The sequence below is a fragment of the Spermophilus citellus genome, assembly GCF_964194105.1.
Source record: "Spermophilus citellus genome assembly, chromosome: 15".
Lineage (NCBI taxonomy): Eukaryota > Metazoa > Chordata > Mammalia > Rodentia > Sciuridae > Spermophilus > Spermophilus citellus.
The window spans coordinates 61,996,754-62,023,643 of record NC_138195.1 but is presented as its reverse complement, the minus strand read 5'-3'; the positions used below and the strand labels follow the sequence as shown (position 1 = coordinate 62,023,643).

The window sequence follows — 26,890 nt, the reverse complement described above, 5'->3', positions numbered from 1 at the left end:
TTCATACTGAAAATATGCTAAGGAAATTGGTTATACATGGTGTCAATAGCATGTCTTCTGAAGCTATATTTTAGCAGTTTTCCTAAACTTATCAGTTTTCCTAGTTACTAGTTTAAGGGATAGAGTAATGCAAAGAATAGCTTGCATTTATATTTTAAACCTATGGCTTTAGTTAATTTCCTAGTGTTCAAAATGAACTAAGCCTGATGATATTATTTAATATTTCAAAAATTTTATCCAGAAACTAACAATACAGATTTGTAACAAAAGGGGGACTACTGAAAAAAAAAGACAAAGCATTTTATAAATACCGATAAATACTGTGTAATGCTTTAATTTACTGTGGTAGATACAAAAATCAAGAATTCATAACAGATTATTTATAAAAAAAGTAACAACATGAATTTTCTAGCTGTTTAAATTAACAAAATGTAACAGTAGTGGTTTTATTTTATAAATGAGGTATTATTACAATGTAAACCAAAAACAGCATAAATAAATAAGGGTAATGTGCAATTTAGTGATAAATGGTTATGACTTTCAACTCAGTAACAATAAATGACAAAAATTCTCCAGTTATTTATGAAGTTCATCATTTACAATTTGGCTTGCTTATGTATTTCTTACTTAAAATGACAAATCTATCAATATACAAGCACGTCATTAAACATGCAGACCAGGCCAACACAATTTTTCCATGAGTCATCTCTACCAAATAAAAACTTTGTTTACATTTTACTTGAAATACTTATATCTGATTTCTTATACGTAATTCTTTTGTGCTTATTAGTTAGTAGTAACCTACATTAAACATCTTACTTTCTAGTTCAAAGCAGGGTAAGACAGAAGCAGTTTTATTTGCATATGGGTTAAAAACAGTATAACAAAACAAATCAAAACCGATATGCCTTTAACTCTCTTAGGCTTTCCAAGATTTTAAAGAAGAAATACCCTTTAACAATATACTCAAATGGAAACACATAGTCACTTTTGTCTCAAAGAGAATAGTAAATGAAGTAACTACTTTTCCTCAAATAGATTTGTGGTTTGGGTTCAATATGGTCAGAAAACAAGTTGATTAATTCCTCCACCCTTGAAGAATTCTGCTGGTTGGGTGCAGGAAGTACAGCAACAAGAACATAGCCTAAACTTATAAAAATTTTGGGAAAATATTATTTGCCTATGAACCATATGCTGGTACTAAATGCTGGTTTTATTATTATTGCAAATAGAACTTCAGAATTTTCTGAAGGAAAGCTAGCAAAGAATAGAGAAGTCTTGATTTGGATATATTTGTAACATGCTAATAAAACTGCTTCATTTGCAATGAATCTAAAAAACCCATTTACTGTGACTTAAAATACAGTTTCTTTTTACATGCTACTTTATTAGAAACAAAACAGACAAACAACAAAGGGTGCTTTTGAATTCGCTATGTTCGGAATCCAGTGAAAAACAAACATTTTGGCCAAAATATTGAACTTAAATTTTATACCAAGTTACATCATTTTGACACAAATGTTGCTATTGTATTCACTTTTGTCAAATACCTTATCCTATTTTTTTTTCAAAAATTAGTGTTTCATTACAATTGGTGATCAAAAAATGTAGATTGTACATCAATCAATTACAATTGGTGATCAAAAAAGGTAGACATAGTCAATCAAAATATATATAAAAGCAGTTCTTTTTTTTGTGCTTGTAATTGACTTAATTCATCAATGGTTAAGTTAGATCCAATTTTTTCTAATGTCTTGATCCTTAAGAAGAAATGATCATTATACAAATATTACAGAGTATTCAGGTAACTAGTTACTGCCAATGTGCATGCAGACTAACAATACTTAAAAGAATATAACCTTGAATCCAATTAGTCTGAAAATACTCTTGTACAATCATCTTTATTGATTTGTAAAAGCTGTATACACATCTAAAACCCTGAATTTACTTTGTAAAAATAAATCTTTAGCAATAAATGACACTATCAAAATCCCATTATTTCTCAGGCTATTATGTAATTATTTACATGCTTTTCAGCAATAGTTGAAAAGAATCTTATAGGACCCAAAGCCAGTATATCAAAAAACCCTGTAAACTGCATTTGCAATTATACTGTTGTTTACCTCTATATGAAAATATGGCTACATGCTTTATGGTAAATATTATGTAGCTATTTGCTTTGCTACTGTGTGCTAGTAGCACATAATCTGCCACTGGGTTCGACTATGTCCTAAATGCATTCTTTACTACCCTTCATTTCCCAGTGGAACACCTGTGGCAAACTACTTATGGAAAATGATAAAGTGCTAAAAAAATGAGTGACTGGACTCATATCTGTTTCTGCCATGTGGTCTTTTCCTCACTCAAGAAAATTCTTTGTTTTTAGAAAATCATGCCTTCACTTACCAGACTTCATAATTGATTACAAAAAAACCCCAAAAACCAAAAACTAAAAAAAAACAGCTCAGTTTTTTAAAGTTGGAGCTTTTTGAAAGTGTTTTGAGACAGAAACATGAAAAGGTTAAAGGCACAATAAGAGGGAAGTGAATGCTACATATAAAATATTATATTTCAAGTCTTTTAGGCTACTCGAGTCCAAAACCTTCTGAATTTGAAATTCCAATGATCAATTTCTGTTTCAGGTCTTTTTTGCTCTTGTAGGGGGGAAGGCAAAGTTGATTGAAGCAGGTGTGGGCCACAGGTAACCTAGGGAAAATAATTTTTTTAAAACATTAAGTCTTAAAATACACACAAAATGACTGCTAAAGAAATTTTTAAAATATCAGACACAATCTATTTTACTTTGTCAAGATATGATTCATGTATTCCTATACTGAACAAATATTTATTTAGTACCTAACTAGTACCATTCTGGACACTATGGCTACGTTTACAGACTAGACAATCAATATCCCTGCTCTAATGAAACTTTCATTTGAAAAGCATCTGTTTTGGAATCAGACAGATCTGAATTTGAATATTGCTTTCCCCACTTATTAGCAATGGGGACTTTCTTTGAGTTGCTTAAAGTCTTCAAATCTTTTTCTTAACACAATAGGGTAAATTATCCAATTAAATTGTTTAAAAGAACAGATGAGCTATCTACATAAAACACCTAGAAAGTAAAAGATAATATAATGTTAATGTATTCCAGTCCGAATCATCAAAAAGTTATGAAAAGAGCACTTTGGGAACCCTAATGGATACACTTTTTAGTGTTTTTGCCTTAGGCATCCTCTGGATTCTTTGGTTAGCTCCCCTAACCCCTCTACCAGACACCATTGTTTTCTTCATTCCAGATTTCTATAAGAATCTTAGATCCTTTCTTTCAGTTTTTATGGACTCATAGCATCAGAATAGCTATCAGAGAAGTCAACAAATAAAAAAATGAGAATACACCAGAGAAAAGGAGAACATTTTTAAAGAAGTTTATATGATTAGAAACTGAACTTTGAGAGCTCTCCTGACTTAATAATAATTAGGATCAGTTAGCATTTACTGAATGCTTGTCTATGATAAGCATTGTGCCTAATGCTTTTACATATATTACTTCATTTAAGAGTCAAAACAACCTAAGAAGTCGTTATTAGTTTCATTTTATAGCTGAAGAAAAATATATGTGGAAGTATACAGGTTAAATAACCTATTCAAAGCTATAGAGCTGGTAAAGAGGTAGACCTCAGATTCAAACCCAGATCAGTCTGACTCAAAACCAGTGCTGTAACCTGTAAATATTTAAAATTCTTATTTAATAAAAATGGAGTGTATTTTCATGGTGGGTGGAGGAGTGGAAACTCCCCTTTTATCTGAATTGTTGTTCTCTGGGTCAGATTGAAATTTCATGTGTCTGTGACAGATACATTTAATCTATGTGAAATTCCCACTGGGAGTCCTAGCATTGTGGTATATTCATGATTAAGCCATATTAGCGCATGATATAATCACTGAAATAATAATAATAATAATACTAATGATTAAAAAAGTTTATATGTAATTGACATTATTTGTTTGTTGTATTATTTATTCAGACATCTATTGTTTTATTAGTAATTATTGTTTTACTATTATTTGTATTAAAATACACTACTCAGATTACCTTTTTAAATGGTTATTTGGCTGGGGATGTAGCTCAGTAGTAAAGCATTTGCCTATCATGTACAAGGCCCTGGGTTTGATTCCTAGCATCAAGCACAAACAAATTAAATTGATAGTATTTTTGTTAATATAAAATATTCTGAAAAATTAATTTCTGTTGAGCAAATAAATCTGAAAGCTTGGAAGGCTTCTCATGTAGTTTTCTCATTTTAGGTCTTTAATTATAAATCTAGTTCAGAAATAGTAATTATATACACATATGTGTATAAACATTTGTTTTAAGTTTTGAAATATAATTCTGATGTTTGCTTAAATATTTGTTCAATGTTTGGGCTATAGGGAGAATACAAAGGCATATAAGGCTTGGCCTCTGCCTTGAAGAGCTAAATGACTTAAGATATAAAATATAATACAGTAAATAGAATTATCACTTCAGTGTTCGAGGCACTCACTGAATGAATGATGACTTTTGGCTTACAGAGGAAGTAGACATTGAACTGGGTCTTCCAAAGAGATAGCAAGCAAATATTAAATGTGAAGAGAAAAACTTAAAGTCGTGGAGGAAGGAAGGCATGGAATGTGTTTAAGAAACTAGCAAAACAGCCTGTTGATCAGAGCATTAAAAAAATGAAAATGATACATAGTATGGAAGGATATAGAGCTTTGTTTGATAGGTTCTAGATTCTAGAACTTAAACTTTTGGGGAGCAATGAAGTATTACTGCCCTGGAAAACATCATGATCAAAACAGTGTTAAGGAAAATGAACTTAATAGGACAATTTAATTAGACAAGAAAGAACTTGAGCAGGTAAATTAGGAAGAAGACTATTTTAAATAAGTTAGGACTGAGGTAAAAAGTTAACTAATCAGGGTGGTAGCAATGGGGAAAGCAAAGGACAGCTCTAAAATGAAGAAAAAACTGACAGGACTTGAGGAATATTCAATGCATAGAACAGGAGGGGAAAATGATTATACTCAGAGTTTGTATCTACTCAAATTGGCTTTAGTAATTACAAAGTATTTGGGAAAAGTAATAAGTAGATAAACATTAACCAATAAACAGTACTAGCAAATAATTCAAAGCCATTCTCAGTACCACTTCATCATGTAAAGAGCATGACATTAAAAAAGACTTGTTTTTGAGGTGCCTATAGTGCTAAGTATAATAGGACCAAACCCCTATAAATAAGAAACTCCAACTTAATATTTTCCCTAAAAATAAAAACTATATTTAAATACAAAGGAAAGTTAGACAATATACTACTACCAAGTAGGCTAGGTTCTAAAAGAGACTACCAAGCAATTATTGAACCTAGCAAAGTAAAAAGTTGATGGAAATTAATTACTATCAGTTAGTATTGGTATGTGTCAAAAGCTAATAGAGAACTTTCAGCTAAAGTCTTTCTCATTTCAAGGCCATGTTTACTCTGAAGATTCTTCTATGAAAATGATTTCAGATTAAGAGAATCTTCTAATTCCAAATATAATACTGTTATTAGTAATAACCTATAAATTAAAATAAAATTATAATCTGGAAATTTACCAGTTAGTAGAAGTTTCATTCTTTGAGATTTTAAAGTTCAAATCAGCCATCCCTCCTACAGGAACTCTGTCACTTCCTGTAGTAAAATGTAGCAATTTCTTTTGAAGATCAAGAGGAAATCCAAGTACAACATCCCAAAAGTATCTATAAAACAACAAAGGAAATTTACATGAAATAGCCTGACAAAAATTCATGTAGATCATAATAAAGAAATATGAAGTAAGATATGAGAAAAAAACTTTCCTTACAATATATAATATCCCTAATGTAAAATTAAAGAATGAGTTTCTATATATGAATCAGATTTTTGAATATTATTATAAATAACAATTTTATAAAATTACATAAATAGTCCAATAATAGATAGTACAAAACTCATTTTTGTTCCATACATAACTTACAAGTCTTATCAACACAATGCTATTTTTTCACCCAGTACTGGGGATTAAATCCAGGGCTTTGTTCATGCTAGGCAAGCACTATACCTAGGAGCACTTCCCCAGCCCAACAAGTGCTATTAAAATGCTATTTGTAAATATAGACCAAAGTTACTTTTTAAAATAAGTGAAAAATATACTTTTATAGAAAGTCATTTGCAGGGCTGGGTTGTGGCTCAGTGGGTAGAGTGCTTGCCTAGTGTGTGCGAGGCCCTGGGTTTGATCCTCAGCACCACATAAAAATAAATAGAATAAAGGTATTGTGTCCAACTACAACTAAAAAATAAATATTTAAAAAGTCATTTGCATAACTTTTTCCTAAGGGGATTTCTAAGAGATTTCATATTTAGTATTCTTATTACTTTCTACAGATGAAATAAGATAGTAAAGGATTCAGTTAACTGATTCATATATAAGTTATACAAATAAGCAAACCATATTCTATTTGTTCTCTTTTCTACAACCCCCTACCAGAAGTATAAGGAGCTCACCTTATAGTTAAGTCTGTTTTCGCATACCCATCATACTGAGTACTTCTCTGTAGAGCATGCATGTCCAGTTCAGGACTTCCACAGACCAGAATTTCGACTTCTTCTGGACGAAGCAGCTGTCAATAATTATCAAAAATCATAATTAATGTTTTTTTTAAAGTGATGGTTTTAAATGAAAAAGGAACTATTTTCACTGACTCAAATCACAAAAATCATGACTTAAAATCAAATAATTTTTGTTAAAGAAAAATTGTTTCCACTTGCATTTTTCCTACTGAAGTAAGATATTTTTGCATTAAGGTTTATTATACCTTATAAAATAGTAATTAGTAGTTTGTCAGAAAAACAAGCAAATGACTTAGCACGAATCCAAATTACTCTTCTCCCAAAGCATCATGAAGCTCTTATATCTACTGATTTGCCTGCCTTCTACCAATATGCCACAAAACCATCTTAGTGCACTGAAGAGCTTGAGTATTTATAGTCTGTTTTGGTGCTCACTTGTTTCACCCTTTAGGTGGTTAGTCTCTCACCTAAGAGATTAAATATATCTAAAATAGAGATCATGATATGCCATTTAATTCTTATTTTAACTCTTTCCATCCCCACAACCATCGGTGTATCATAATTAAAACTTAGACTTGATCAAATATTTTTTCAAAGGTACTTTCAACAACAACATGCTATAAATATTGCTCAAAATCGAGCAGGATTAAAGATCCCTGCTCCTGCTCCAAAGTAACTTCTACAGTCCATTTCTCAGTGCTAAGAAAAATAATTCAAATGAAAGATCTTACTTCAATCATTCATAAAATTGAAGGGAGATACAAGTGGCACAGTTGAATTTGCCCTGGGTACTGGGGTGAAGGGTATCATCTGATATTTCCAACTTGACATTCTAACCCATATTCACACAATTAAGACAAGCCAAACCAACCTGAGTCAACCATGGCTCTGGCGATAAACTATTTCTTATGGGTAAGAGGCAACTCAGAGTTGCTAAGTGACCCTTGAGGAAGCAGAAAACACACACATGATAATCAGAGAGAAGTTCTGGCTTTTGCCCTGGAACTAAATGTTAACTCTGCTTCTGTGCTTAGGTCCCTCAGTTGTAAGCCTTAAGTTCATAAGTCTCTTCTACTTTCTTTGGGAGAGTTTTACAAGTCTTAAAACACACAGTATAAGACAGCAAAAGAGGAGAGGAAAAAAAATGAAGTGCCTGGGGTTTTTGTTTGTTTTTACCTCTAGAGAATGGGAGAATTATTAAGTAGAAAAATTTCCTAATTATAAAAGCATACTTAAGGAATTATTTGTCAATGTTATAGTATTAGAAAACCCAATTGAAAGCTTAAAGTTTTGAACTCACCATTAGGGCATTTGAAGCACACACACTATGAAATCCATAATAAAATGCAGCAAACTGCTTATAGATGGATTTGTTGATAAGGAAGTCAGTATAAAGCTGTACATATTCTGAAAAGCAATTTTACATTTGTTATGCAGTAAAAGTAAATGGTAAATACTAGTTCATTTTATTTTAAAAATATCTTACCTTTCCTATTTTGATTGGTAACTGGAATTTTATCACCTCCTGGCTTTAAATTATAGGATTTAATTATTCCAAATTCTTCTTGAAAAACCTGATGGGAGATACCATAACAGCATGTTTATTGGTATCACTGACATAACAACAGGCTTAGATGAACAGGTTTGTAAATTTTAAAAAGAATAGGTATTGTCCCTTTCCTTTTGAACACATAACATACAACTAGCTGTGTGGTCATCAGGCGGATACACTTAGGATCTTTGCGGATCACTGTAATTTCTATCTCCTAACTATTGTAAGAACAGTGAAAATGAGAGTGTTTTGGTCTGACCCATCAGATTCAACTCTTAACTTCTTGTGTTGATGCTACATGAGAGGCTTAGTTTTTTTTTTTTTATTAAAGAGAGAGTGAGAGAGGAGAGAGAGAGAGAGAGAATTTTTAATATTTATTTTTTAGTTCTCGGCGGACACAACATCTTTGTTGGTATGTGGTGCTGAGGATCGAACCCGGGCCGCATGCATGCCAGGCGAGCGCGCTGCCGCTTGAGCCACATCCCCAGCCCGAGGCTTAGTTTTGAAAACTAAAAAACCTGGAGAAAGTAACTGAGTAAAGGGAACATGTAAAACTGCCTAGCTGAGTACCTCATTCTTGGTGAATTTTCTTTAAGGACTTTCACTGACTGCTTTACCACATGTGTCTGCTTCACTGTCTCTACCAGATTAAGATCCTTTCAGAAGGGGATTGTGATGACTAATCCTTGTTCACCTTTTCTAACAGCAAGTGTTTAGTAACAAATAGCATTTTTCATATATGAGTTAATGGCTAACAAATAGCTATATGCCTATTAGTACCTGGAATGTTGAATAGAAATCTTCTTCAACATTGCCTTCATATGATAAGAGTTCAGTTAATCCGTGGGCCAATTCCTATAAAAAGAAATCTATTATCTATCTTTTCAGATCAACTAGTATTACCTTAAATAGTTAAATAGATCTATCATAGTTCACTTACATATGAGATAAAACAGTAAACTATTTCAGATTTCAAAATAAGTATTTGAGATGTATTTTCCAGGATACAAAATGCTTGTTAATGATTTTTACCATCCAAAGGCTTAGGAAAACTCATTATAGGCCATGTAAGAAGAAGCTATCCAAAGAAATCATAGAAGTGTAACTGCAGGATCTATTCCTAAGCAGCAAGCGAAGGAAGCATTCCTCTACTGTGGTTTCCAGCATAACTCAATGCTATATTCTGCACTGCTGCTTCTTTCAATATCTTTTTTCTTTTCATACTGAAGATTGAACTCAGGGGCACTAAACTACATCCCCAGTCCTTTTTTTTTTTTTAATTTGAGACAGTTTCTCACTAAATTGCTGTGAGTCTCACTAAATTGCCCAAGTTGGCCTTGAACTTGTAATCTTCCTGCCTCAGCCTCCTGAGTCGCTAAGATTACAGGTGTTTGCTATCACACCTGGCTTCAATTTATATTCTTATTAAAATCTGCTAATGTCTTATGATTCACCTACTAAACATAAAATATGCAGTTTACATGTTAAGTAGTTCATACATTTTAGTTACTATGCCCTTCTCTCCCAAGGAAAAGTTCAGAAAACTGGAAGAAATATTTTCTTATATTTTGTTATAACTCAAGTTATCCATGAATAAGGACTTAAAAATAGAATGAGGGGCTGGGGTTGTGGCTCAGTGGTAGTACGCTTGCCTAGCATGTGTGAGACACTGGGTTTGATTCTCAGTACCACATACAAATAAATAAAATAAAGGTCCATCAACGATTAAAAAATATTTAAAAAAATACAATGACTGACCTAATATTTCTGAAACTTTTTAAAGTTTCATGAAAAAATGAGTTTTATTTTTTAAATTATTAAAAAGATAAATAACAGAATGGTTGGAATTATTTTATATACTTTACACAATACATTGACCATACAAATCTAAGGTGGTATAGATTTGGCATAACTGTCATCATTTGTCTTAATTATTAAAAAAGACTATCCCACTGTTTACATAGAAAACTGGAGCACAGAAAGGTTAAGTTAAATGCAAATTCATAAAGCTAAAAAGTGGAGAGACTGGATTCAAAATCAAAGAAATCACTACTTCTGTGATTTCAAAGTCTGTTCTATTCTGTAAGAGCTTAGGCATGCTGCAAAGTGATGATGTGTTTCTGTAAAGAAGGGGGAAGCTATATGAAAAAAAAAAAGATGAGTTTCTAAAAGTAGAGGGAAACAATATTTAAGAATAAAATAGCACTAGAAGGAGAAAGACTGTTTAGGTAGAAGAGACATAATTTAGCATTAAGGGACTAGATGTCAGTAATCTATACTTACAGGCATAATTTGACATAAGTCGTCAATGGCAACACTGCAGATGCCTACTGGTGTATTTTGATCACTAGGAACGATGGGAGGGCTCAATAATTTCTTGTAACAGCAAGGAGGGAAACGAATATCCAAGGTGATGCTGTTATAAACAGCTAGTCCCATAAGCTATGCATACTAAATGTTAAGCATTAACATAAAATCCATGACAACAAATGAGTTTTGAATTATGCAACAATCTACTTTGTACATACTTCTTTCAGATTCAACACTGATGTTACAATTAGTCCCACATAGTTCCTTTCCTCTCTTTCACTTATTTTCCCTTTATTTTATGTAATATAACTCCTTGATTATCAAAAGTCATGTATAAAGGAGGTATTCAATTGATAGAATGTAGTGATTTCCCTGGAAAAGCTTATTTAAGATTATGATAGACAGCAACTTCAGACATTTCTTTAAATTATTTAACATTAAAGATTTTCTAAATTTAAATAAAGATGTTGGTGGTTTTATAAGTAGCAGCAAGAGTTTATTCAAGACTCACTGCAGAATGCACTACTGATTTTAGAAATAGTTAGTTAGGCTATTTTAAAATTAAATACAAAACATGTGAAGAAAAGAATAAGCATATGAATATATACACACTATTGATAAGTTAATAGGGCAAGTAGTCTTCTACAGTAAAATGTAAGAAGAAATTGTTACTTGAATTTATCAGTATCAAAATTAAAAAACTCAGATGTTATAAACTTTGCCTATTTGTGTTTTAGCTATTAATTATGTGACAAAAGTAACTTACCCATTTGCTGAAAGAAGGGTCAAATTTCATAATATTTCAACTGCCAATTATTACATAAAGTTATTTTAGAAGTAATTCATTTGATAGACTCAAAAGGAAATTTAAACATAAGGCTGAGTAAATTATTGAAAACAACTTAAATACTGAAAGACTGATAATATTTTAATGTGTTACAACAGAATGAAGGCTCATAATAACATAAGAAATAGCTATTCCATTTAATAAGTAACCATATAAATACAGACTGATTAGGGTGTTGAAGGAAACAGATATTGAAAATGTATTCTAATACATTTCTACAATTATAATAATAGCAACAATGACTGCCACAATACTATAGTTATTATTAACTACAATATTACAATTATTGATTGTAATAGTTATTATAATCTATTATTGTGATGAGTTCTAAGCATATTTTCATTTAAAATTTAAATATTAGGGCTGGGGTTGTAGCCTCAGTGGTAGGATACTTGCCTAGCACATGTGTGGCACTGGATGAGATCCTCAGCACCAAATAAAAATAAATAAATAAAATAATGTCCATCTACAAACTAAAAAAAATATTTTAAAAATTTAAATATTATAATCCTGAGTGGTAGGATGAGGCAGGTGAGGAAGTGGGATTATAGCATTTACTACAGGGCACTCTCATCTGCAGACACAGCATAGGATTTCATTTCACACTCAATCAACCTGCTCTGGTTGAAGCAGGGAAGGAGATGGGGTAATTTTTTTGTTGGAACCTCTGAGATGTTATACAAATAGCAGAGTCTGGAAATGCTATACTATACTGTATTGCCTCCTCTCTTGATTCCAATGTCCTTTTTGATAATAGACAATTCTAGTTTTAAAACAATGATATATTATAACTTTCCATGTAATCTTCAAAGCATTTTACAATTATTATTGTAGGGTTTATTACAATATTAATTGTAAATTCCAAGGTCTTACCATATTTAAAAATAATTTTGTAAAAGAAACACAATACCAATAGAACAAAAAAAATCTGTGGTTCTAAAATTTAAAAAACTAGAGATATACTAGAACCAAGTATTTTTTTTTTTTTGAATGGTCATGCCTATTACATCTGAATTTTCAGGTCTTCTCACCTTTGATAGATGATAGATCTCCTAACCACTGACAGGACCCTAACTCACTATCATCTAACATTTTTCTTATTTTCCTATAGTATCACACTTTTTGGGGCATCAGTCATGCTTTCTATATGTTTCTGTGTATGTGTGATAATACACATAGTAAGAGTATAATTTTAGGTTTAATTGTGTAAACTGGAATATATGACGTGTAAACACATTTAATATGCTCTTTTGGGTAATAACTAAATAAAAACTAATGCAAAAGAAGATTAGCAAATTCATGATTGTATCTATAAAGCACTATTTAAAAAGTGTAATAACTAAGTACTTTATTACAAGTATTAGAAAGCCAAAATATCACCCAAATTAAGTTGTAGTATAGAATATAAAGTGTGACAATCACATATATCAGGAAATTTAAATTGGTCTTAGTGTAGTGAGAAGTACCAATGATTGGGACCTCCAATGAAATTGAAACACATTCACCAAATAAGTACTGTAGGTAACAGAGTAAAGCAGTCTAAGAATTGTTAAGCTTTCTTCTATATCGTGAAGCTTAACACTCTGGATGTTTAGACATGATAATATATACAATTTTTTTTTCAAATTTTTTCAGCAGACACAACATCTTTGTATGTGGTGCTGAGGATCGAACCCGGGCCGCACGCATGCCAGGTGAGCGCGCTACCGCTTGAGCTACATCCCCAGCCCTATACAAAATTTTTAATTAAGCTTACTGTCTCAATGTGAGGTTTTTTTTTTTCCCTGCTACCTTTTCTTTCATTTGACCTTTAAATTTCCATATACATTCCCCAGGATTTATCCCAATGCATGCAAAAAAGACAAGACACTCAAAGTTCTCAATAAGATGGCTCTTAATTCTTTTTCCTTGTAGTATCTTTAGTAATTCCCATTGTACTCACTATTCTGTAATAAGCCCAACATAATTCAACCTTTTTTTCTTGCCATCCTCTCAGCTTATTATAATGTCATACTCTCCCCAGTCTTCTGTAAACCAAATGTGATTGCTCCTTTTAAAATCTCTACCTTACCGGGAGGAATATACTTATTTTTTCCTTCTCAGAACTCCTTAGCACTTAATGTACATGGCCATTTGACTCTGAGGACAGTCTACCTTGCATTGGAGGTCATCTGTTCATTTAGATGGTAATCTTCTAAGGTAAAGAATCTCTCCTTTTTACCCAATAAGTCTCTAGTGCTTGCTCATTTATTTTCTTTTCCCTCCTTTCTTTCATAATTGTATTCTTTAGAATTTAAAAAGTTAATGTAGAAGGCATCTTACTTAGTCTCCCACCCTGTAGGAATGTCCTCCACAATATAACTTCTAGAGACCAGAGAATGAGATATGGATTTATAAAATTTTAAAAACACTACCAAATACTACCATATGCTTTATACATTCCTATTATATTCACTTTTTAAGGATTTCTCCCTTATATCTCAAGATTTGGGGTTTTACAGAACTAAATTTAATTACCACAATTTCAATTTATTAAACTGAGTGATATAAGCACAAATGAAAGAACACAAAAGTATTATAAATGGAAAATACTTTAATTTTTAAAAATGTTTTAAATTTCTGATAATTTAGATTATATATAAAATATATAATAGCCCATTTTTATTTTGAGTAAGAGTTTTAGAAAAAAATCAATAGTTAGCCATTCTTTTCAATTAACTAAGTCTGATGCTATATAGCTGTGATATTACATGTAGTAAAGATGACAGAAAAATCTATTTATATATCTGACAAGAATGCCTAATTTACTAAAAGAACACTTTCCAAAAATAAATAAAATCTTTCAAAATCTCTTGTCTATTAGCACCTCCTAGTGGAAAGTTTAAAGGATACAATTCCAACCAATCGGAATTCAGAATAGTTATCACATTTAAAGCTGCTAAACCAATGGCAGTGTGAGTCCTTGTGATATGTAAACATGCCTGAAAAAAGAAAACACAGTTCTGTTCACATGATTCCTTAAAACAATCGAAGTGGTTAAAATGTACATATTATTGATTAGAAACAAATCATTTTAGCAATTTTCTTTTACATACCATCTTTCATCTAAAAACTCTATAGTTTATTTAACAGACTATATATTTGCAAATCTTGGTGTGTGTGTGTGTGTGTGTACAAATAATATATGGAGAGGGCGTTTTACTGTTAATTGGTATCTTGAATTTAGAATAGAAATGGGATAAAAAGATAAACACTAAATTAAACAGATAAATTCATAAAAACTATAGTTTTAGAATTTTAATTATAAAGTATGATCAAAGTAAAATGAGGATTATCCAGAGAATTCAATTTATTTGTCATTTATTTCCCCACTACCAGAAATATCTTATTTATATATACCTGTATTATATAGAAAATACAGAAAACGATATATACATAATACAGGAAATATACAAATAAAGAATAAGAAAACCACTAAAAACTCTCCCTTGAAAAAACACACTTGACAGACATTAAGGATTATAAGTGAGAAAAAGTTTCTTCTCAGCAAAAGAAACAATATATGAGGTGAATAGAGAGCCTACATCCTGGGAGCAAATTTTTACCCCTCACACATCAGATAGAGCACTAATCTCTAAGGTATATAAAGAACTCAAAAAGCTAAGCACCAAAACCACAAAAACCCAATCAATAAATGGCCCAAGGGTCTGAACAGGCACTTCTCTGAAGAGGATATACAATCAATCAACAAATATTTGTTCAAGATTATATATTTTATCTTCATTGTCCAATATCCTATCTTCCATGTGGTCTACTCTGTTGGTGATGCTTTCATTTGAGCTTTTAATTTGGTTTATTGTTTCTTTCATTTCAAGGATTTCTGTTTGGGTTTTTTTTTTAGAACCTCTACCTCCCTTTTGAGGTGATCTTTAGCTTCTTGGATTTGTTTATGTAGCTCCTTGTCAAAGTGATCTTTCACTGCTTATATTTGCTCTCTTATATCTTCCTTGAGTTCAAAGAATATTTTATATAGGTATATCCTGAACTCTTTCTCTGTAATTTTTTCTGCTATGGCTGCCAATGATTCTAAAGATGTGGTGTCTTGATTTGTTTGTGGTACTTTCTTCCCTTGTCTTCCCATGTTGCTCATGTGTTTTCCTTTCCAGCTCTGTGGGTCTGGGGTGTTATTATTTTACCCTATAGGTTTGCAGTGCTCTTGTAGGGTCCCAAGATCCCTCCTAGCCTCTTAAACAAATGGTGCTGGGAAAACTGGCAATCTGTATGCAACAAAATGAAATTAAACACCTCTCTCTCACCATGCACAAAACTCAACTCAAAGTGGATCAAGGACCTAGGAATTAAACCAGAGACTCTGTATCTAATAGAAGAAAAAGTAGGCCCTAATCTTCATCATGTGGGATTAGGCCCCAACTTCCTTAATAAGACTCTTATAGCACAAGAATTAAAACTAAGAATCAATAAATGAGATGTATTCAAACTAAAAAGTTTCTTCTCAGCAAAAGAAACAATCTGTGAGGTGAACAGAGAGCCTACATCCTGGGAACAAATTTTTACCCCTCACACATCAGATAGAGCACTAATCTCTAGAGTATATAAAGAACTCAAAAAGCTAACCACCAAAAAAACCAAATAACTCAATCAATAAATGGGCGAAGGACCTGAAGAGATACTTCTCCAAAGAGGATATACAATTAATCAACAAATATATGAAAAAATGTTCACATCTCTAGCAATTAGAAAAATGCAAATCAAAACTACTCTAAGATATCATCTCACTTCAGTCAGAATGGCAGCTATTATGAAGACAGACAATAATAAGTTTTGGTGAGGATGTGGGGAAAAAGGTACACTCATACATTGCTGGTGGAACAGCAAACTGGTGCAGCCAATATGGAAAGCAGTATGGAGATTCCTTGGAAAACTGGGAATGGAACCACCATTTGGCCCAGCTGTCCCTTTCTTCGGTCTATACCCAAAAGACTTAAAAACAACATATTACAGGGACATAGCCACATCAATGTTTTTGGCAGCACAATTCACAATAGTTAAACTGTGGAGCCCACCTAGATGCCCTTCAGTGAATGAATGGATAAAAAAAATGTGGCATATATACACAATGGAATTTTACTCAGCAATAAAAGAGAATAAAATCATGGCATTGCAGGTAAATGAATGGAGCTGGAGAAGATAATGCTAAGTGAAGTTAGCCAATCCCCAAAAAACAAATGCCAAATGTTTTCTCTGCTATAAGGAGTCTGACTCCTAGTTGGGTAGGGATGGGGAGCATGGGAGGAATAGAAGAACTCTAGATAGGGTAGAGGGTGTGAGGGGAAGGGAGGGGGCAGGGGGTTAGCAATGATGGTGGAATGTGATGGTCATCATTATCCAAAGTATATGTATGAAGACATGAATTGGTGTGAACATACTTTATGTACAGAGATATGAAAAACTGTACTCTATATGTGTAATAAGAATTGTAATCATTCTACTATTACATATTTAAAAAATAAATTAAAAAAGGATTACAGGTGGTTTCTCTAAATAAAATTTAAATTTCACATGCTCATTTTTCCTAAAAAATTAATTCATGAATTCCTATTTCTTAAAATGACTCATTATTTAATGATTGGGACTTCAAATACTAGTATAGCAGAAACTACAGCTTTGTTTTTTAATTTTGAATGTTCTTTATTTCAATAAAAAATTAAATTTTCATGCATCTGGCTTATTCAGGAATGGTATGGATATTTCCTCACAAATGCATACTCTTAGTCTTGACACATTTGTGTAGGATACCCAGTAACATAACTAACGTTTCAATCACCAAGTTAGTCAATTTTTTAAATGTAAATTAAAGTTCTTAAATAATTATTCAAAATTTATGACTGACAAGTTTATAAAATATTGATTAAAAATAAGGGTTACTACTTGATGCTTTACAATTATGAAGAAACACTGTTTATAAAAATTAAATCCTTACCATAATCTGGATGAAAAATCTGCCGAATTAGAAGAAGGAACCACTCTTTAGTCAAGCCACCCATATCCAAACCAGCTTCCCCTACAAATGTAACTTTCAATTTCTTTTTCAAGTCCGCTCTTTTCCGGGTTAACTATTTGAAGAAATTATACAGTAGAGGAAAACAAAGGTCAGTGAAAAGGGAATTAACTTTTTAAATTCTGGGAATCATGTTAGGCAGTCTTCATCACAAAACCCCACCCATCCATCCAACAAATCTGCTCAACCCTGTGTAAGCTAGGTGTTGTTCTTTTTTTTGCAGAATAGAAAAATGAGTTAAGAGGTTAGGTGTTTTACCCAAGGTTACTGCTTCCAAGTATCATAATATGTCTCCAAAATTTTAAGTTGGCAGGCTACAATATACAATAACTCATTTTGTTTTAACATTCCTTTAACATTAAACCTTTAAAAGTCATGTAGCTAAATCAGTCATTATCTTCTAATAGCTACATGAAGGTCAGGCTGAAATATACATGCAGGAAACTTTTATAATGTACACACAGGCAATCAATCAATGTTTGTTTGAATCTGAATAGGCCCAATATTCCTTGAAAGGTCAGACCTGTAATTTCATAGATGAGTAATCTGAGGCCCAGAAAAGTTAAAATGACTTGCTAATACTGAATCAGCAGCAAAGATGAGTGGGTCTAGAATTCAGATCACATACTAAGAAACATGAATTACTAATTTAAGAGTTCCACATTGAACACTTTTCTAGAGAAGTAACAAGGAAATATTAAAATAAGTATATAAAAAATCAATATAAGGTTTATAGAGAACTGATTTTAGGTACAGTATCAAAATTTAAGGAAGCACCATCAGTAGAAATAAAAAAAAGTTTACCAAGATTTTGGTAATAAATAATACTGCAAAATTTACTTAAAGATTTAATCAATTAATACCATTTTGTAATAAATTATACCTCATCAAGCGAATCGCTAACCAGATGTGTCCGCCTTACTTTCATATTTAGAAATAACATATTCATATCAGGTCTCTGTCTTCGAGATACTTTATCCACCAGACTTTGCTAATTAAATAGGAAAGCAAACATTTTCACTTTTACTTAAAACTATAATTTCATTTAAAACATTTAAACACATTAGTCAAAATCACTTAATTCTTATCTATTCCACCTCTCAAATAATTCATGAAACCAGTTATACACATTTTGATTTGTGAAAATGCCTTATTATTACTTTATGTTGGAACAGTGATAATTAAAGGGGGCCCAAAATAGAGGACGAAAAACAATTTACCTCCTATAGTAAAGAATGTTACATTATAGTTTCCATATGTCTCATTTCTTAAATACCAAAGTTTTGTTTAATAAATATAAACATAAAATGGGAACATTTGAAACAATATATGCACTTCTAACTATACACCTGGATTTCTTAAACTTTTTCAGACATTAAATTTACTCTAAAAGCACAATTAGTCTACTTTTAAAAAGTAAGTGGTCAACATTTATTAAGACCTTAACAATGTTTATAACCTTGTTCTAATAATTCTACTTCTGAGAATTCTAAAGATAAAAATATTTTATTTTTTAAAAAATATTTTTATTAGTTATTGATGGACCTTTATTTATTTGTTTTATATGTGGTGCTGAGAATCGAACCCATTGCCTCACATGTGCTAGGCAAGTGCTCTACCACTGAGCCACAACCCCAGCTCCTAGAAAATATTTTATTTCATTAGATGTTCAACACAGTATTATCCTTAAGAGTAAAACTTTAGAAATATCCTAAGTATATATCTACTTGATAGACTATAATAATGCAGGTACTAAAAAATAATGGTCATAACAACTATATAAACAGTACAAGGAAGGCATATCTGAATAAAGTAGTAAATAAAACTATGTGTATAATACTATTTCAACCCTGTTGATTTTTAAAGATAATATAGGGAAAAATATCAAAATATAATTTATTAAAATGTTAACAATACTTATGCTTGGGTTATAGAGATATGGGTGATTTTAAAAATCCATTTTTAGGAGTTTTCAAAATATAAGCAATGAGTATATAAAAACCAACATATTAAAAATGTACACAAAGCTATATAAATGTTACTTATCATATAAAATCTACATGCATATATATTTATCTACCTAAATAATCTTTATCAGACTACTTCATATTCTTTGGTAACAATGAAAATCAATTTTTGTGCAGATTAAAGATGAACATTTCAAACACTTTAAGTTCATATGGTAATTTACTTTAATAAAATTGTAATACCCTAAATCTATATGATTTGAGGTTACTTATGGTTTTGTAGATTACCATAACAAGACCAACTAATTTAGAATCTTTTCCATTGCTCCAATATCCAATCCTAAAGGCTTAAAAGCCTTTTGCTTCTCTGGTTTCTCCCTTACCAAAGAGATCTATATTCCTGGGATAGCTGTGCTGTGGACCTTTTTTCCATGAAACTGTCCTATTCCTAGTTTAGCTACTTGGAAGCTATCACAATGAAAATACCTAATAAATAAATGTATTCTAGGATGGTAATAGCAGAAAAGTACTACTTAGGAATAGTGGCTACTACTTAGGAATTTATATTTCCTAGAAAATGCTCCAAATGAAAGAAACCTAACAATGGTAGAATTCTAGATAATCTGAGTGATAAAGTTGTTTTTAGGGGAGCCCCCTTTGCAACTGTAGACTGTATCATATAGGCTATCTTTATGTCAAAAATAGTTATCAGTCATTTAATTCCAAGTGCTATGGCAGTTTATAAGTTAAAATGTTGGGAAAAGTCTGTAACAGATAATGCCATCTGACTCTTCACTCTCTATTCATTTGCTTTCATGCTCTGTGATAGACAGTCTCTGACTATACCTGCCACTCTCCTTTTAAGAAGATATAAAATCTACAAAATGATATTTAAGATCTTAAATGTGAGTGACATAAAAATGCTAGATATTTAGATAAACTTGTAGTTCTTTAGATTTTTCTTACAAATATAAAAATTAATAGCCCAAATTGAAAAAGCATTAAAAAGCCCATGACATTGTACAAATGCAAAATGAGTGATACAGATTAATATTTGAGCCAGTATCTACCCAAGATCAAGTAACAATTCTGGTGCTAAATATACCTGTTTAAACTCAATCTTCAAGGGGACAATGTGACTTTGGAACTCCTTTGGAAGGCACAGGCAATAAACTTTTTTCTAATAGACCCATACTTGTTATAAGATGACTTTGGGATATTACCGGTCACTGAAACCTTTTGTCCTCTTCTGTGATAGAAAAAAAATCACCTTCTGGGAATGAATTACTTAAGAATAAACTCGTTTATTTATAGTACTTTGAAATATTACAATTTATGCCTTAGGATTTTTTTTTATATTCTTGGACAAGACACAAAAATCATTTCTTTCTACTCTTCCTATTATAAGAAGACTTTAGTCAAGCTTCCCTTTAATTTTTAAAGTTATGAACAATCATGTTATGTAAGAAGCTTGAAATACACAAGCATATAAATGTATAGTCTAGAACTCTAATTAAAAATTCATTGTATCTGGTTTCTATTAGATAAAGTACATAACTTTACTGTGCTGTGCTAACCAAAGCAGTAGAGAGTGATAAGGACAGGCCCAGAGATAAACTTCATCCGGCTTTATAATTTGCCTAACGTCAGCCTGACTATAATCCCAGCTTCTACAAGCATCCATGCATTCTGGTTTCCTAAGAACCAATAAAAAAACCTTTTCGCCTATTTTGAGAATATTTCTCAGTTCTCCAAGATGTATGCTTCTTGTTATATTTACTAATTTTTTGGTGGTTTCTGGTTTTCATAAAACCTTGAAAATGTTGCAATTTTTTTTTTTTTTTAGTAATTTTTTTAAGGACGCTCCTTTCCTCTCTGTAGTTTTCACTTATGTTTTTCTGGTTACTTAGAGCAGGAGCTTTACAAGGTTCAACAAACTTCCTGTAATTTGGATCTGTGAGAACATTTAATCTTCTGTTATATTTAAAATATAATGAGAAGTTGATTTGATGAGGGGTGTCTTGTCTCCCATGTGAACAGGTTTAAGCACTTTTGGAGGGACTAGGATATGAATTTTATTTTTAACATTTCCTGATTACACTAGAACAATTCACAAAACATTTGACTTATTTATTAAATTATTTACTGTATTGATTATAGTAAGCATAAATATTTTTTTATATCTGGCTTACCCTTGCGATGCTTATCATCTGTTGTTCTGAGTCTCTCTGAATAATGATTTTTTTTGCAGCTATAGAAATAACGAATGGGTACTGACAGAAGGAAAACCTGCTCAACAAGTGAAAACAGAAAAAGCAAAATGGTGTATTTTTAGCAAAATTACACTAAGGGAATCTAGGTACCCCTTCTAACAATATAAAACATTACTTTTGTATTGTGTTTTACCATTTACGAAATGATTTTATGTGCACCACAGCCCTGTGAAGAATGTATCATTACTAGACGAGCAGTGCCTTCATTCTCTAAAGGAAGCTACATCTAATTTTCTGAAATGTGTGCTAATCATGTACATTTATACAAATAACTTCAGTTTATACAGTCACCTATATATGATAATCTGAAAAACACAGCCAACACCAGAACCAGGAGGCCGAAGTGTTAATAAAGAAGGCTTAGGACAGAGACTCATGTTCAAGTTAAGATAAGAATCCATTATTATAAGAAATATAACAATAACCATAGTATGCAAAAGCAAAGTAATAAATTTAAAACAAAATAAAAATTAGGAAAAGGAGTATGTTGCTAGTGGTACTGTATTTAATAGTGTAGTGATATGAAGTGGTACCTAATTGTAAAGGCATAACATTATCATCAAAATTTATGAAAATAATGTCTCTCTTGGGTCAGAGTCCTTATGTACAAAAGCCACAGACTACACAGATAGAAATCCATCTAGAAAAAAATGGGTATGGCAGCAATGATACTTTAGGATTTAGACTCCTATCAGAAGTGACTGCAATAAATCTATCAATTATAGTTGGAAACCACCTGAGCAGAGTCAGGTACCATCTGAGCAGAGTCAGGTAGAGCATCATGATGTAATGAAGACATTATGAAGAAAAAGGAGATAGGCCTCATGTGAACTGAAAATGAGATAGCTTTCACTCTGGGACAAAGCTGTTAATACACAGGAGGAGCTGTTCAGAGGTAGTGCATTGCAATTTTGAATCACTAATGCCAACCAAAAATTTGGAAACAAAAGAAAATGCAATGAACTTAGCAGGATATGTGTTGGTTTTATTATGTACTTTAAAATACTGCTTCTTAACCTTTCCCTTGAAAAAAGATACCATGTGTATGAAACACCCAGAGAAACAGATGAGACTGCTCATGGTCAGAAGCAATTTGCCCTACCTAAGATTCTAGCTCCCTTTTCTCATGTTCAGGGTGTCATCAAGGGCTGATGGATCCTATGTAATTCATTCTCAATACACTGTGCTGTGGAAGCTTTGTATTAAAGATGTCACTGAAACATGCACAACTGTGGGAGGGAAACTTATGGTTATGATTGTATTAAAATGGGAGGGAAAAGTGTCTTTGCAAAATAAACTTTGCCAAGAAAACATCCATCAGACTGATCAGAATTCTCTAAACAATTTTTGTTCAGTCTTGAGTGTTCAGATGTGGACTGAGGCATCTCTGGAAGGCCATTCTGTGTTTTAGGTCAATTCTGATAGCTTGGAGGGCCCTGGAGAATTTAACCAATTTATGAACCAATATGGGGTTTTGAGTTTATTGATATCTAAACCATATCTCTTACTCAGTAACTTTAAAATATGACAACCTCCTGGATATCTCATGATTTGGGAATGTTTAGAATAGTCTTGTTGGTTTAATCCAAACTAGAACTATGAAGATAAAGTGTAGTATATTAAAAAAATTTGGTCAAGTATTCCGAAAATCTACTACTGTAAGTAATTTGTGGTGAAGCCCTTTCTCTGTAATATCTATTTATTTTGTACTGTTTCTAGTGGATAGTCACTTTTCCTACAGAACGAAGGAGAAAAGGAGTGAATGTGTATGTTTATGTGTACATCTTTATGTGATCAATGTATTAAATTAGGCACTGGCAAACCATGTTCCCCAGGACAAATATGGCCTACCATCTGTTTTTGTAAACAAAGCTATATGGAATGAATACAAATGTACTCATTCATTTATATAATCATCTAAGGCTGTTTTTGTGCTAAAATAACAAAACAATCTGTATAGCTCATAGAACTGAAGATATTTACCATTTAGTCCTTTACAGAAAAAATTTATTGATCTCTTTGCTAGATGACAGCATATAGAACAATAAGATATAAGAAACTTTTTACTAGGACAGAACCTTTCCCTTCTTGAAAAGATGCTATCAACCAAACTAAAACCAAATCAACATATATATAAAATCAAAATATAGCAGAAAAAGAAAATGTTTTAACAAATACAATGATATTTCAAGTCTGGATATCTAGATTATAGAGGTTTATATGTAAAGGTATGGTGTGTATATATCTATAACTATATACCTATATATAGATATAGATATTTTATTTATACAAACCTAAAATCCAATCATTATTTTGAATAGTATTTCATTTAGGTGAATAATTAAATGGTACCTGTGAGAGTTTCCAAAGCTCTGCCAAGTATGATATTCTTCCATGAGATCAATGTGATCCAATGTAGAATTATAGAAATCAGTATAAGGAATAAGGGGAGGGTCAACCAAATTGTTTGCAGTATCTGTAAAGATAAATTCTAACATAATGATCTTTTCCAACATGCACATAATTTCCTTTTAATAATAAAAACACCATTTTAATGTCCAGTGGCTTTCCTTGACCTAAAAGCTGCTGTTTTAAACAACTGAAGTTCCAAATGAAAAAGATAATTTTAACACTGTGGTCAAAGTACAGCTAACCATTTCTGACTTTAAAAAAAAACTTGCTATGTGGATCATAAAAGTACTAAGAAGAGCATGCAGATGGCCATTTATTCATATATTGCTGTATCTGTGAATTCTTCCTAAGGGTCCTCAGTAACTAAAGTTCATGTTTTCTTGGGAATCACACTTAGCAGATCATTTATATGCAATTAACTATATGCACTTAATACCATAATATAGAATATTGCTCAGTAAAAGGTATAAAGCTTTTTTCATGCTTATAAATTAGTTGTGAAATCCATTATCAAAACAAAATATATTTTTTTCCTTCAAAGGAATGGTTTAAAATTTAACGTTGATTCTACAGCACTTTGAGATCCTTAAGAATGCCCCTGAGATTTAACAAAAGCAAAGAAAATGATAGAATAATAAAAACGTACTAAGTAAAGCCAACACTTTAGATGCTGATGGAATCCACCAGGAACATTTTGCTATAGGGGGAAATTCTTCAGGCTTTGCAGGAAACAGGCGTAAAGAAATAAATTGCAGCAATCTCTCTACCAATTGTTTGAACCTCTTCTGGGATAATCTGGTAAAGATTTTGAAATAATTCTAATCAAAATTCACATTTTAAACTTTGGCAATATATTTATAAGATATCAAACTATATCCTACACACATAAAATTTTAGACTAGTCTCTCAAATTCTATCTCTTAGGTTGCCAAATATTTGAAAAGATATAAAATCTTACCTTGAATACTGTTTCTTAATTAAGAAATAAATACCAAAATTATTATAAGGTTAATAATTAAATTTTTAAGACTTTGAATATTTGCTCAATCTTCATTATTCACAGAATTTATACATGCAAATTTGCCTTCTTGCTAATATTTAATTGCAACCCCAAAATCAATACTTGTGCTTTGTTAACATGCAAGAAATGGTGAAAATTTTGAGTTGACATGCACATTCCCAGATGAGGTCAAATAAAGTTATACTCTGCTTTCTTATTTTAGCTCTCAGAGTGTAAACAAATGTCCTCTACATGTTTTTCATATTTTTGTGTGTTTTTGGTGAGGATGCTATTTCAAATGGCCCTTAGGCATAGTGACGAATTGCTACCCAGTGTTCTTATGAACAAGAAGGATGTGATGTGCCTTATGGAGAAAATATGTATTAGACAAGTTTCAAACAGGCACAATCATACTGCTGGCCATGAGTTCAATGTTAATGAATCAACAACATAAGTGCCTTTAAAGTAGAACATTCATAAAGCAAAGTTGTGCACTGACTGACTGACAAAAATACAATTAGAAAGTCCCAGGAACCTAACCCTGTATTTTCCTAAGAAACATTGTCTCAGTCAGTATTTTTTAATTCAGTGTTTATGATGACTTTGTAGAATATTGTGAATAATAAGAACTGACTGAATAATAAGAACTGGAAATATTTTGCCTTTTAAGCTTTGAACTACCATAAAGAAAAGTCTTTGTTAATATAGACACAGATCTGTGAAAAAAGAGTATAGTGCTTTTACAACTTGATATTGATGGCTAACCTATACATCAATAATGATGTTTTTAGCTGAGGAGGAAGCACCATTTAAGTAATGATGAAATTTTTTATAAATCAATCATATAGGAAATAAAAAGAACATACATTAAAATGTAAGATCTGAGCAAACCCAGTCACCATCTTTGAGATACATGAAAAACCAATGATATGAATGTGCTATATAAAAATTGAAAACAGTGGATGGAAATTCTTAACAGCTTACACAAGCAAAATGGTTAGTTACACTAAAAACACTTATGCTTATCACTTTTGTAGTACTATATATATTTTTATAATTGACTTTTTAGCATTATTTATTATAAAAGCATAATTTCTAAAGACCTAAAGCCATTCAAATATATTTTATTACAAAATTATTACTATCAAATTTAAAACTGTGAGATTACAAAAGTTCTCAATATTATAGAATGATTTACTTTTTAAACCAGTGAACTAGGAAATGATGGTCAGCTTCCACTAAGGTAGCTGTCTGTCGTAGCAAGTGAGCATAGATGACATACGTAGATGTGTTATTAAATTGAGGATTCTGAAAAAGATATTAAAAATAATTGTATTAAAATTTTGTTAAGTCAAAGGAAACAAACTAAATGAGTTAAGTGAAAAATTCAGGAAACTAAATTTGAGATTATAAAATAGTTTAAAACAATAATATATCTGTTATTTAATTATAAATAGAGATTTAGGCTGTGATACAGTGAAAACAGCATGAACTGTGGAGTTAAGACAGATCCAAGTCTGAGGCCAATTCTACTACTTACTAACAGTTTACCTTTAGGCATATTCCTTAAACTTTGTCAATTTCCTCATGTGTAAAATGGGAATAATTGTATCTATCTTAAGAGTTGTTGTATTTAAAAAGGAAAGTGTATATAAAATATCTAGCTCAATGCCTTCATAAAAGTTGGCAATCACTATTACCCAATTAAACAAAATATTCAGCTTTTCTTTGATTTTAAAAATGCTAGAAAAGTGAAAAGCTAGTTGGGAAATTTTTGCCACTGTGAGAGTCAGCTGCATATCTCACAAAGAATAAGAG

The 26,890-nt window shown here is 31.5% G+C and overlaps 1 protein-coding gene across 3 annotated transcripts in view; it reads right to left on the bottom strand.

Annotated features, from left to right (window-relative positions):
* Nucleotides 1-308: 308 nt before the first annotated feature.
* Nucleotides 309-26,890, bottom strand: part of HECTD2 (HECT domain E3 ubiquitin protein ligase 2) — a 71,520-nt gene continuing 44,938 nt past the window's right edge. For all 3 annotated transcript variants that reach the window (XM_081267935.1, XM_081267933.1, XM_081267934.1), the window contains exons 8-21: nt 26,271-26,380; nt 24,719-24,867; nt 24,013-24,136; nt 21,580-21,676; nt 18,304-18,411; nt 17,343-17,475; nt 14,234-14,322; nt 10,468-10,626; nt 8,965-9,039; nt 8,119-8,206; nt 7,933-8,039; nt 6,567-6,682; nt 5,639-5,782; nt 309-2,706 (exon numbers count right to left, since the gene is read on the bottom strand). In XM_081267935.1, the coding sequence (XP_081124061.1) occupies nt 2,586-2,706; nt 5,639-5,782; nt 6,567-6,682; nt 7,933-8,039; nt 8,119-8,206; nt 8,965-9,039; nt 10,468-10,626; nt 14,234-14,322; nt 17,343-17,475; nt 18,304-18,411; nt 21,580-21,676; nt 24,013-24,136; nt 24,719-24,867; nt 26,271-26,380 (1,620 nt within the window). In that variant the 3' untranslated portion in view covers nt 309-2,585. The remainder of the gene's footprint in view (nt 2,707-5,638; nt 5,783-6,566; nt 6,683-7,932; nt 8,040-8,118; nt 8,207-8,964; nt 9,040-10,467; nt 10,627-14,233; nt 14,323-17,342; nt 17,476-18,303; nt 18,412-21,579; nt 21,677-24,012; nt 24,137-24,718; nt 24,868-26,270; nt 26,381-26,890) is intronic.